The following is an 11,905-nucleotide window of genomic DNA, read 5'->3' on the forward strand; positions in this document are numbered from 1 at the left end:
CTGCTGAGGGATGGGCACCCTCTCCCTGCCCCTGAATCCTCCCTTCGCCACGAGTCACTCCGTCCTCCCCCCACAGACATCCACGTCTGCTTGCCCAGTCAGTTCAAATGTACCAACACCAACCGCTGTATTCCCGGCATCTTCCGCTGCAACGGGCAGGACAACTGCGGAGACGGGGAGGACGAGAGGGACTGCCGTGAGTGCCAGAGGTGGTGGTGGGGCAGCGGTGGGAGATGACATGGAAGCAGGGCAGGCAGAATCCCCCCCACAGCTTTGAGAGGCTCTCAAATAGCTTTAGTAGATGGGCAACACAAATTATATTGGGTGTAACTTGCTTTGCTCATAAAAATCACCACGCGTGATATAGAGACATAGAGATCCAGAAAACAAAAAGCACCAAAACTGGGGGTAAACTGTTCCTTCCTCCCAAGAAGTTGCTGGCAGGACCAAGGCCAGGGCTTGGAAGAGGGAGAAGGTGGTGATGGTGAATTGGAGTGGCAGGTGTAAGGGAGGGCCCTCATTCTCTTGCCCGCCCCGCAGCCGAGGTGACCTGCGCTCCCAACCAGTTCCAGTGCTCCATTACCAAACGGTGCATCCCCCGGGTCTGGGTCTGCGACCGGGACAATGACTGTGTGGATGGCAGTGATGAGCCCGCCAACTGCAGTGAGTTGCCTGGCCTGGAGCCCAGCTTCCCTCCCCAGTGTCTGCTACTCACACCACCCCAACGTGCGACCCCCTCAGTGGCCACTCCCAGGCCCTCCCCACCCTCCTGGCAGACTCCTGGGAGGAGTCTCATCCTCACTGCGTGCCCACCCACTTGCAGCCCAGATGACCTGTGGCGTGGACGAGTTCCGCTGCAAGGATTCGGGCCGATGCATTCCAGCGCGCTGGAAGTGTGATGGAGAGGATGACTGCGGGGATGGCTCAGATGAGCCCAAGGAAGAGTGTGGTGAGCTGAGACCCCACTCCAGGAGGAAGACGGTCTACCTGGGTGGGAGGCACGGTGCCCCTGGCAGGCGGAGGGCTGGGGGCCGCCTGCTTACCATTCTCAGTGTGGCCCTGGTGCTGGGCTTCCTGGGCCTGCTGTAGGGCTGGGGAAGGAGGCCTGGCTGGAGCTTGCTTCCCCATATCCACCTGTGCCCCATGCCTCCCAGTTTCCCTATCCCTGCCCCTGCCCACGCCTCATCTGCGCATACCTGTGTGGAGTTTTCCTTGCCCACCCTATGGGACCTGTTCATCTTCTCCCCAAGGCAGCTGCCCACACACACACCCCCAATCATGTCTCCTGTCCCCAAACCTCCTTATAGACCCCACATCTCAAAACACTGCCTGGGCTCCCCGCGGCTGACCGTTCCCAAGCCAGGATGCCCACCCTCCCCGCCAAGCCAGCCTGACCATGCCATGCCTGTCTGGATCGTAATGTCTGCCCCAGCCCTGTCCCTGACTGCCCTGACACTTGCCTCCTCCAGATGAGCGCACCTGTGAGCCATACCAGTTCCGCTGCAAGAACAACCGCTGTGTGCCCGGCCGCTGGCAGTGCGACTACGACAACGATTGTGGCGACAACTCCGACGAGGAGAGCTGCAGTACGTCCCACCCGCCAGCCCCACGGGAGCCCCTCCCAGGCCTGGCCCTTGCCGTGCCGCCCTCCTGCCACAGGCCGCGCCAGAGCTGGCAGCCACCTCCCAGGGCGGGGGCAGGAGCCGCCCTCCTCACCCACCCCACTCCATGTTGTGTATTTGAGTTTGTGCCATTTCACCTCATCTCATGTTTCTCTCCATTTTCACACTGTCCTCTCGGGGTTGCAGAGGTAGGTGTCTCTGATGTGCCTGTGCTCCCACCACACCCCCACCTCTGCCCCAGAGCCCCCCATCCCTGTGCCGTGCCTCTACCCATCATCCTTGACTGACCTCTCCCCAAACCCTGGTGCTTGTCTCAGTGGTCTTGTCCCCGCTCCCCTCCCCAAACACAGTCTGTCCTGAGGGCAAGGCCAGGGACCTGTGCCCTCTCTGGTGTCTGTCCCATGGGGTAAGTGTGAGCCTGCCTGTGCCAAGCTGTTCCATAGAGGCAGCCAGTGGGCTCTGCCAGGACTGGCTCGGCCTCTGGGTCAGTCAGCTGTGGTCTTCAGAGACGTGGGGATGGGCCTTGGGCTCAGGACTGTGGCACTGCTGAGGCCTGGAGTCCTTGTGCCCACCCTCCTGGGCCTGTCTCCCCCTGTCCTTCCCAGCCCCTCGACCCTGCTCCGAGAGTGAGTTCTCCTGTGCCAACGGCCGCTGCATCGCGGGGCGCTGGAAATGCGATGGAGACCACGACTGCGCCGACGGCTCAGACGAGGTGGGCAGGGAGATGAGAAGGAAGGAGGTGGCTTCAGAAGAGTTCAGGCAGGGCTTGGGGGTGCCAAGAGCTGACCGGCTGCCTGTGCCCATGCCCACAGAAAGACTGCACCCCCCGCTGTGACATGGACCAGTTCCAGTGCAAGAGCGGCCACTGCATCCCCCTGCGCTGGCGCTGTGACGCAGACGCTGACTGCATGGACGGCAGCGACGAGGAGGCCTGCGGCACTGGCGGTGCGCCCCTTAGCTTGGTCTCCCTGGGTCCTCCCTCTGCTGCCCACCCTGTCACGTGGCTCAGTCATTCACTCGATCTTTCTCTTCTGTATTCATTCTTCATGCAACAAATATTTATTGAGCATTTACCATGTACCAGGCACTGCCATAGGTGTTAGGGACGTAGTAGTAAACAAGACACAGGACCCCTGAATACACATTTTTGTGCGGGTTGTGCCCAGCTCAGCGCCCCCTAGTCTAGGGGACCAGTTGAGCTGAAATCCAGCAAACCCTGAGGGCTGTACCTGTCTAGGCCCCAACCCACAAGTTCCTCCGAGACAGTCTGCTGCCCCAAGAAGAAAAGCCCTGCTATTTTCCCTTCCTGGGGCAGTGAGATAGTACCTGTCCCTCGTTGACCTGCCTGGGCTCGGCAGCACAGAGCGGGCAGGTGAAGCCCAGGGTGAGAAAAGACTGGGGCTTGGAGCGGAAATCCCAACTGTGTGGGCAGATGTCTTGGCTCTGCCTTGGTAGGCCAGGCACAGGGATGGGAACCTGGTCTTGCATTCCCAGCCCTGGTCTTCCATTCCCGCGTCCCTGCTGTGGAACTACACAGCCCCATGCCCTGCCACATACCAGAGAAGGAGTGCCCTCTGAACTTTTCCAGACACCCCTGAAAAATGACCTCTTCTCCCCTAAATACCAGAAAAGGCAGTTTGGCCCCACCAAGTAGAAAATTAAGAGACCTGGTTCCAATTTGGCTGTGCCACTGCTTACCTGGTGACCCCTCTGAGCCTGGAACCCCCACCTGTGGAGAGAGGGGTCTGGGTGGGCTCATGGCTCATTCTCTCTCTTGGCTCCCCCTGGCACCAGTGCGGACCTGCCCCCTGGATGAGTTCCAGTGCAACAACACCTTGTGCAAGCCGCTGGCCTGGAAGTGCGATGGCGAGGATGACTGTGGGGACAACTCAGATGAGAACCCCGAGGAGTGTGGTGAGATTTGGTGCGGGGTTCCCGGGCTCCCCAGTGGCCAGCAGCCACCCCACCCGCAAGACTAATTCCGGCTCTGTGTTCCCCTGGCTGTCGCAGCCCGGTTCGTGTGCCCTCCCAACCGGCCCTTCCGTTGCAAGAATGACCGTGTCTGTCTGTGGATCGGGCGCCAATGCGACGGCATGGACAACTGTGGGGATGGGACTGATGAAGAGGACTGTGGTGAGCAGGGGGCCGACAAAGGCCTGCAGGGGGCGGATAGTGCACAGTGGGGTGAGTGTGAGCCTTGTGGGAGCTGCATTGGAGTTAGGATTAACCAGGAGGACTGGCCCAGGAAGGGGAGGATCCATTGCTAGGAGTCTGGAGGCTCTTTCAAGAGAAGCCCCCTGGGGAAGGCTCTGGGGGCTGCCTGATGCATTAGGTCTTGGAGGTGGGGCTGGGAACCCGAAAGTTTGACTTGCCCCCACTGCAAGCCTTGTCAGTTAGGAATTGGGAGCCACTGGTATCTATGGGGTCACTGTGGGAGGAGGGGGCAGGGGTGAATACCCAGGGTCTAAAGCCTCCGCCCTCCTCAGAGCCCCCCACGGCCCAGACCACCCACTGCAAAGATAAGAAGGAGTTTCTGTGCCGGAACCAGCGCTGCCTCTCCTCCTCCCTACGCTGCAACATGTTCGACGACTGCGGGGATGGCTCTGACGAGGAGGACTGCAGCATCGGTGAGGCCCAGCAGCAGACTGGACGCTGGTGGGGAGCGGGGAGAGCCGAGCCCCAGCCTGGGGTGGCTCAAGGGAGGGCATCCACTCTCTGTCCCCCACAGACCCCAAGCTGACCAGCTGCGCCACCAATGCCAGCATCTGTGGGGACGAGGCACGCTGCGTACGCACCGAGAAAGCAGCCTACTGTGCCTGCCGCTCTGGCTTCCACACCGTGCCCGGCCAGCCCGGATGTCAAGGTAGGAAAGTGGAGCAGAGCAGGGGTGGACACCCCAGCTGTGGACCCCCATGACCCTCCCTGTAACCCCTAGACATCAACGAGTGCCTGCGCTTCGGCACCTGCTCCCAGCTCTGCAACAACACCAAGGGCGGCCACCTCTGCAGCTGCGCTCGGAACTTCATGAAGACGCACAACACCTGCAAGGCTGAAGGTGCCAGAGCTGCCAGAGGGCAGAAAGGCTGGATGGGGCAGGGCGATCGGGTTATCACACGGGGCTGACTTGGAATTGAATGTCTTCCTGTGGACATCTTGCCCGGACAGGAAGCCCCATACTCATAGGTGCAGCTGCCTGAGCAAAGGGCTGGCCCAAGCAGAGGGAGCAGGTCCTGGGGCTGGCTCACTGAAGGAGTCTGGGATGCAGCAGTGCTCTGAATTGCACACACACCTCCTCACCCACCACTGCCAGAACGAGAGCACACTCAGACACGCAGTGCACACTCACAGTCATGGGGGCCTTACCTGCACATTCCCCACACGCTTTGATGCCCACCTGTGCCTTCCTCATGCCTGTGCACATTCACACACACCCCTGGAACACACACACCCCCACCATGCACTGCCATGCACACCCACATGCTCCATGCCAGGCATACACACCCCATGTGCCTATGCACCCCCGAGCATGTGCCAGGCAGTTTGTAGCAGAGAGCATGGTGATGCCCTCCAGCAGCCTTGAGGAGGCAGAAGTCTCTGGGTCTAGAGGGGCAGGGACAGCTTTTTGGCTGAAAGGAGCAGGTCACAGTGGATCAGCTCAGGGGAGGAGAGGAGGAGGTCCAGAGGCTGAGGTTGGAGCCTGCAACCCTGAGCAGGGTGGATAAGCAGCAGCTTCTGGCCAGAGCAGATTGTTCTACTAGGAGAGAGGACACCATTCATGTGAAAGGAGCTGAGCTGGGTAGGGTGCACATCTCCATCCCACAGCCCCAGCCCTGACCTCTTGTTTCTCCAGGCTCTGAGTACCAGGTCCTGTACATTGCTGATGACAATGAGATCCGCAGCCTGTTCCCTGGGCACCCCCATTCGGCTTACGAGCAGGCATTCCAGGGCGACGAGAGCGTCCGCATTGATGCCATGGATGTCCATGTCAAGGCTGGCCGTGTCTATTGGACCAACTGGCACACGGGCACCATCTCCTACCGCAGCCTGCCACCTGCTGCGCCTCCTACCACTTCCAACCGCCACCGGCGACAGATTGACCGGGGTGTCACCCACCTCAACGTGAGTGCCCACGCTGGCGTGGATGGAGTGGAAGAGCTCCATAGAGCAAGCGGTTCAGAGCAGGATTTGAAAAGAGCAGTGGCACAGTGGCTCACGCCTCTAATCCCAGCACTTTGGGAGGCCAAGGCGGGCAGATCACCTGAGGTCAGGAGTTTGAGACCAGCGTGGCAACATGGTGAAACCTTGTCTCTAAGAAAAATACAAAAATTAGCCAGGCATGGTGGCAGGCGCCTGTAATCGCAGCTACTCAGGAGGCTGAGGCAGGAGAATCCCTTGAACCTGGAAAGTGGAGCTTGCAGTGAGCCGAGTGCCACTCGGTTGCAGTGGCACTGAGGTTGCAGAGTACTACTGCACTCCAGCCTGGGTGACAGAGCGAGACTCCGTCTCAAAAAAAAAAAAAAAAGAAAAAGAAAAGAAAAGGGCAGAGTGAGGGGCCAAGGGTGAGAGTGGGGCAGGGGACCAGTCTTAGGATTGTGTTCTGCGGCATGGCCGGCGGGAAGACAGAGCAGTGGGAATGGTCAGCAGCTGGCTGTGCTGTAGGCAGCCCAGGGCGCAGGGCACGATGGGCAGGCAGACAGCCCTCCGGCACCAGTCCCCCATTGTTGCCACCACGCACTGTGTACGTCTTAGCTGCCTCACTTAACCTCTTTGGGTTTCACTTTGTTTATCAATAAAATTAGGTGATCATCGCCATCGTGCAGGCTTCAGGGAGGGCTCACCAGCCCCGTGTGAGAGCTGCAAGTCTGGTGCATAAGCTCCACGCTGCTCGAATCTCTTTAAAGCCAGGGGCTTGGCTGTGAGCCTGGGGTGACGTTCCAGCAGGGACAGGCTGGCAGAGTGGTGGTGGGGGGATAATGGCAGGAAGACAAAGCGGTGGGCCCTGAACCTGTGGCTTCCATTCAGATTTCAGGGCTGAAGATGCCCAGAGGCATTGCCATCGATTGGGTGGCCGGAAACGTGTACTGGACTGACTCGGGCCGAGATGTGATTGAGGTGGCACAGATGAAGGGCGAGAACCGCAAGACACTCATCTCGGGCATGATTGATGAGCCCCACGCCATTGTGGTGGACCCACTGAGGGGGTGGGCAGGGGCCCTGGGGGGAGGCCTCTGGGCTGGTGGTAGGAAGCCTTGGGGACAGGGTTGGGGGCTGCACCCACAGGCATGCCCCTTCCTCCCTGGCCAGCCTGAGGACAGAGTCCTTCTCAGGCCCTTGGGCCTTCTTGGCCACCCCTGCCTGGCCCTCCCCATGCTGCCTCTGCCCAGGGCCCCCAGCTGGGCCTGCTTGGGCAGGGACCTGACTTCTGCTCGGCCGGCTGTCATGCACAGCCACACTCTGCCCCAGGGAACAGCTCTGCCAGTGTCGGTGGCTCTGAATGAGCACACTGTGGCTTTAGAGGAAAAGCCCCTCAACCCGCTCAGAAGTGGACTCCCTCCTGCTTCTCTGTAGAAGGACAGAACGCCCTCCTCCCAGTCCCCAGCAGTCCCTGTGCCCAGACCAAGAAGCTGGTGTCCTGCCTGGGCCTGCCTCCTCTGGCCCTCCGGCCTGCCCACACTCACCCCTTCTCCCTCCCCAGCACCATGTACTGGTCAGACTGGGGCAACCACCCCAAGATTGAGACAGCAGCGATGGATGGGACCCTTCGGGAGACACTGGTGCAGGACAACATTCAGTGGCCCACAGGTTCATGGGGCGGGGGGTGGGAGGGACCGGGTATGGAGGGGGCCCGGCTCACAGAGCCCAGCTACTGCTGAAGTCACACAAAAGTGAAGGATGGGATGGGGCTTGGACTGGGACGGGGCGGATTGGCCGTGGAGGCTTTTCCCAGAAGAGGCGACTGTGAGTGGCATGAGAACAGGGTGGAACTGTCCCAGGCATGGAGGCAATTCTTTCCACCCTAAGGCTGGGTTGGGGAGGCCAAGCCCTCACAGTGCTCTCTCCCTCCCCAGGCCTGGCTGTGGATTATCACAATGAGCGGTTGTACTGGGCAGATGCCAAGCTTTCAGTCATCGGCAGCATCCGGCTCAATGGCACGGACCCCATTGTGGCTGCTGACAGCAAACGAGGTCAGAACCTGGTAGCAGTCGCAGTCCCCAGCCCTGTCCCCAACCCTGACATCCTCCCTACTAAGCCAGAGGCCTCACTTCGATGCCTCCCATCCTTTGTCACTGACCCCCAGCAATGCTGTAGCACCTTCCAGGCCTCTCCAGCTGGCCTCCCCCTGAACCTGCCCTGCAGGCGTGAGGCCCACCCTGACCCTCTGGCCTACTTGTCCATTCATTGGTTGGGTTGCACGGAGGCAGCCTAGGTACATTAGGAACGTAGCAAATGCGGAGAGAAGGAACAGAAGTCAGCCATGAATGACCCCAGAAGTCTGGGGGTGATGGGACCTTTTGCCAGTAGTGGCCACAGGAAGAGGAACAGGCGTGGGGAGGGGAATTTGGTCTGGATGTGTTGAGTTTGAGGTGTCTGGGAGCCATGGGTGCCAGTGTCCTGGACAGCATGGCCAGGGTCTGAGTGCCCCTCAGGTCCCTTCTGATTCCACCTCCTCCCCTAGGCCTAAGTCACCCCTTCAGCATCGACGTCTTTGAGGATTACATCTATGGTGTCACCTACATCAATAATCGTGTCTTCAAGATCCATAAGTTTGGCCACAGCCCTTTGGTCAACCTGACAGGGGGCCTGAGCCATGCCTCTGATGTGGTCCTGTACCATCAGCACAAGCAGCCCGAAGGTGGGGGCGGAGGGGAGCCTGGGCTGGGGAAGGGAGGCCTGTGGGCATTGAGTCTCCAAGCTGTGGCCTTGGGACCTGGTGGAGAGGGGGTCACCCTGGGCTCATAGGGCTCAGAGAAGGGTCCTCCTCAGCATCCTCCCCACCCCACCCATACCTGCAGTGACCAACCCATGTGACCGCAAGAAATGCGAGTGGCTCTGCCTGCTGAGCCCCAGTGGGCCTGTCTGCACCTGTCCCAATGGGAAACGGCTGGACAACGGCACATGCGTGCCTGTGCCCTCTCCAACACCCCCCCCAGATGGTACGCTCATGCCCTCCCAATCCCAGCCATGCCTCAGGACCTTCTCCTTCCTGTGGCTCCTGACTTCCCCTGACCTTGTTGCCTGTACCTCTCCTCCTATTCCCCTGGCTCTGCCCCTTGACGGGCCCTTCCTGCAGCTCCCCGGCCTGGAACCTGTAACCTGCAGTGCTTCAATGGTGGCAGCTGTTTCCTCAATGCACGGAGGCAGCCCAAGTGCCGCTGCCAGCCCCGCTACACGGGTGACAAGTGTGAACTGGACCAATGCTGGGAGCACTGTCGCAATGGGGGCACCTGTGCTGCCTCTCCCTCTGGTATGCCCCCTCATCCTGCAACGCCTGCTCCTTGCCCCGGGTCCCAACCCCATCACCTACCACCCCACCTTAGGCAGATGCCCACCCCTGCCTCGCCTCCAGCCTCCTTTCCATGACCCAGCATCCATTCACTCCAGTCTCTGACTCTCGCCCAGGTCCCCCCAGCCCATTCCTCTGCTATAGGGCCAGGTGGTCCCAAGGGCCACAGTCCCGCTCATACATCCTCTCCCACCAGGCATGCCCACGTGCCGGTGCCCCACGGGCTTCACGGGCCCCAAATGCACCCAGCAGGTGTGTGCAGGCTACTGTGCCAACAACAGCACCTGCACTGTCAACCAGGGCAACCAGCCCCAGTGCCGATGCCTACCCGGCTTCCTGGGCGACCGCTGCCAGTACCGTGAGTGAGCCTTCCCTGGGCCCCAGGGCAGGCAGGAGGGTGACGGGTGATGGGGAACCCCAGAGCATGGGGTGATGTTCAACCTGTGCCTGGGACGCACAGGGTCAAGTTCAGGAAAAGAGGCCTTAAGCAGCTGAGCCAGACCCAAGCTGCTGGTGCTTCCCCACAAAGGTGCTGGCACACTTCCCCCGAGGCAGTGCACCCCCCGGCACCAAGATCATGCAAACAGAAAAGCTCTGTTCAACCTTTGGAGAGCCCTCATGAGGGTGGGGCTTGAGGCACTTCTCTCCCTCCCCAACCACAGGGCAGTGCTCTGGCTACTGTGAGAACTTTGGCACATGCCAGATGGCCGCTGATGGCTCCCGACAATGTCGCTGCACTGCCTACTTTGAGGGACTGAGGTGTGAGGTGAACAAGTGCAGCCGCTGTCTCGAAGGGGCCTGTGTGGTCAACAAGCAGAGTGGGGATGTCACCTGCAAGTGAGTGGAGCCCTCCTCCACAGTTCCACTCAGCCCAGCCCCTGCCCTGTCCTAGCCCTGCCCTGCCCCTTCCTCAGCATCCCAGACACACCTCTGCCAGCCCCAGCACCAGCCTCTGATTCCTTCCTGCAGCTGCACGGACGGCCGGGTGGCCCCCAGCTGTCTGACTTGCATCGGCCACTGCAGCAATGGCGGCTCCTGCACCATGAACAGCAAAATGATGCCTGAGTGCCAGTGAGTTGGGCCCGGGCTTCACCCGGGCATAGATCATCCCTCCCTTCCCCAGATCTGAGCAGGAAGATCGTCAGGCGTCAGCGCCCACCCCCCGCCACCGCGTTTCCCTGGCAGCAGTGGCTATGGAGGTTATGCCTACTCATCTGTGTCCCTCCTTTCTGCAGGTGCCCACCCCACATGACAGGACCCCGGTGTGAGGAGCACGTCTTCAGCCAGCAGCAGCCAGGACGTAGGTGGCAGGGGGTGGGGCAGGCAGGGCCACTGGGACCTAGAGCAGGGGGACCGTGTGCCTCCTGCTTCCCTGAGCCTTGGTGACTCAGTGTCCCACCTCTTCCCTCCAGATATAGCCTCCATCCTAATCCCTCTGCTCTTGCTGCTGCTGGTGCTTCTGGTGGCCGGAGTGGTATTCTGGTATAAGCGGCGAGTCCAAGGGTGAGTCACAGGGAATCTGGAACATTCTGGCCATTATTTTGCCATCCTAACCTTCCCCCCAATAATCTCTGCCTCCTTATATTCCTGCCTCTCCCCAGGGCTAAGGGCTTCCAGCACCAGCGGATGACCAACGGGGCCATGAATGTGGAGATTGGGAACCCCACCTACAAGATGTACGAAGGCGGAGAGCCTGATGACGTGGGAGGCCTACTGGACGCCGACTTTGCCCTGGACCCTGACAAGGTGGGCTGGAAGGCGGGCAGGGTGGAGGGCCAAGAGGCTGTGGGTGGCCTAACCAAAGGTGTTGGGTTAGGTGAGGGACAGAGGTGGGGGTGGGGTGACCTGGGCCACAGGCCCAGCCCCTAAGCCCTACCTGAACCCTCTGTCACCCTGCAGCCCACCAACTTCACCAACCCCGTGTATGCCACACTCTACATGGGGGGCCACGGCAGTCGCCACTCCCTGGCCAGCACGGACGAGAAGCGAGAACTCCTGGGCCGGGGCCCTGAGGACGAGATAGGGGACCCCTTGGCATAGGGCCCTGCCCCGTCGCACTTCCCCCAGAAAGCCTCCTGCCCCCTGCCAGTGAAGTCCTTCAGTGAGCCCCTCCCCAGCCAGCCCTTCCCCGGCCTCGCCGGATGTATAAATGTAAAAATGAAGGAATTACGTTTTATATGTGAGCGAGCAAGCCAGCAAGCGAGCACAGTATTATTTCTCCATCCCCTCCCTGCCTGCTCCTCGGCACCCCCATGCTGCCTTCAGGGAGGCAGGCAGGGAGGGCTTGGGGCTGCACTTCCTACCCTCCCACCAGAACACACCCCACCGGGAGAGCTGGTGGTGCAGCCTCCCCCTCCCTGTATAAGACACTTTGCCAAGGCTCTCCCTTCTCGACCCTACCCCTGCTTGCCCGCTCCCACAGCTCCCGGAGGGCTAATTCTGGGGAAGGAGAGTTCTTTGCTGCCCCTGTCTGGAAGACGTGGCTCTGGGTGAGGTAGGCAGGAAAGGATGGAGTGTTTTAGTTCTTGGGGGAGGCCACCCCAAAGCCCAGCCCTGACTCCAGGGGCACCTGTGAGATGGCCATGCTGAATCCCCCTCCCAGACAGGCCCTTCCCATCTCCAGGGCCCCCACTGAGGTTCCCAGGGCTGGAGACTTCCTCTGGTAAACATTCCCCCAGCCTCCCCTCCCCTGGGGACACCGAGGAGGTGGGCCACACCCAGGAAGGGCAAGTGGGCAGCCCCGTTTTGGGGACGTGAACGTTTTAATAATTTTTGCTGA

General features: G+C 60.6%; 1 protein-coding gene across 1 annotated transcript in view; it reads left to right on the top strand.

Moving 5' to 3' along the window:
- Window positions 1–11,284, top strand: part of LRP1 (LDL receptor related protein 1) — an 84,725-nt gene extending 73,441 nt beyond the window's left edge. Inside the window, exons 65-89 of the mRNA XM_005571292.5 lie at window positions 77–196; window positions 541–663; window positions 824–949; window positions 1,470–1,586; window positions 2,228–2,334; window positions 2,435–2,567; window positions 3,417–3,536; window positions 3,633–3,755; window positions 4,109–4,249; window positions 4,351–4,485; window positions 4,558–4,677; window positions 5,473–5,741; window positions 6,645–6,823; window positions 7,318–7,424; window positions 7,691–7,807; window positions 8,299–8,475; window positions 8,636–8,776; window positions 8,914–9,087; window positions 9,323–9,484; window positions 9,789–9,963; window positions 10,096–10,197; window positions 10,362–10,426; window positions 10,539–10,629; window positions 10,728–10,872; window positions 11,026–11,284. Coding sequence (XP_005571349.1) covers window positions 77–196; window positions 541–663; window positions 824–949; window positions 1,470–1,586; window positions 2,228–2,334; window positions 2,435–2,567; window positions 3,417–3,536; window positions 3,633–3,755; window positions 4,109–4,249; window positions 4,351–4,485; window positions 4,558–4,677; window positions 5,473–5,741; window positions 6,645–6,823; window positions 7,318–7,424; window positions 7,691–7,807; window positions 8,299–8,475; window positions 8,636–8,776; window positions 8,914–9,087; window positions 9,323–9,484; window positions 9,789–9,963; window positions 10,096–10,197; window positions 10,362–10,426; window positions 10,539–10,629; window positions 10,728–10,872; window positions 11,026–11,166 — 3,410 coding nt within the window. The 3' untranslated portion in view covers window positions 11,167–11,284. The remainder of the gene's footprint in view (window positions 1–76; window positions 197–540; window positions 664–823; window positions 950–1,469; window positions 1,587–2,227; window positions 2,335–2,434; window positions 2,568–3,416; window positions 3,537–3,632; window positions 3,756–4,108; window positions 4,250–4,350; window positions 4,486–4,557; window positions 4,678–5,472; window positions 5,742–6,644; window positions 6,824–7,317; window positions 7,425–7,690; window positions 7,808–8,298; window positions 8,476–8,635; window positions 8,777–8,913; window positions 9,088–9,322; window positions 9,485–9,788; window positions 9,964–10,095; window positions 10,198–10,361; window positions 10,427–10,538; window positions 10,630–10,727; window positions 10,873–11,025) is intronic.
- Window positions 11,285–11,905: the final 621 nt, after the last annotated feature.

Source organism: Macaca fascicularis, chromosome 11, assembly GCF_037993035.2.
Source record: "Macaca fascicularis isolate 582-1 chromosome 11, T2T-MFA8v1.1".
Lineage (NCBI taxonomy): Eukaryota > Metazoa > Chordata > Mammalia > Primates > Cercopithecidae > Macaca > Macaca fascicularis.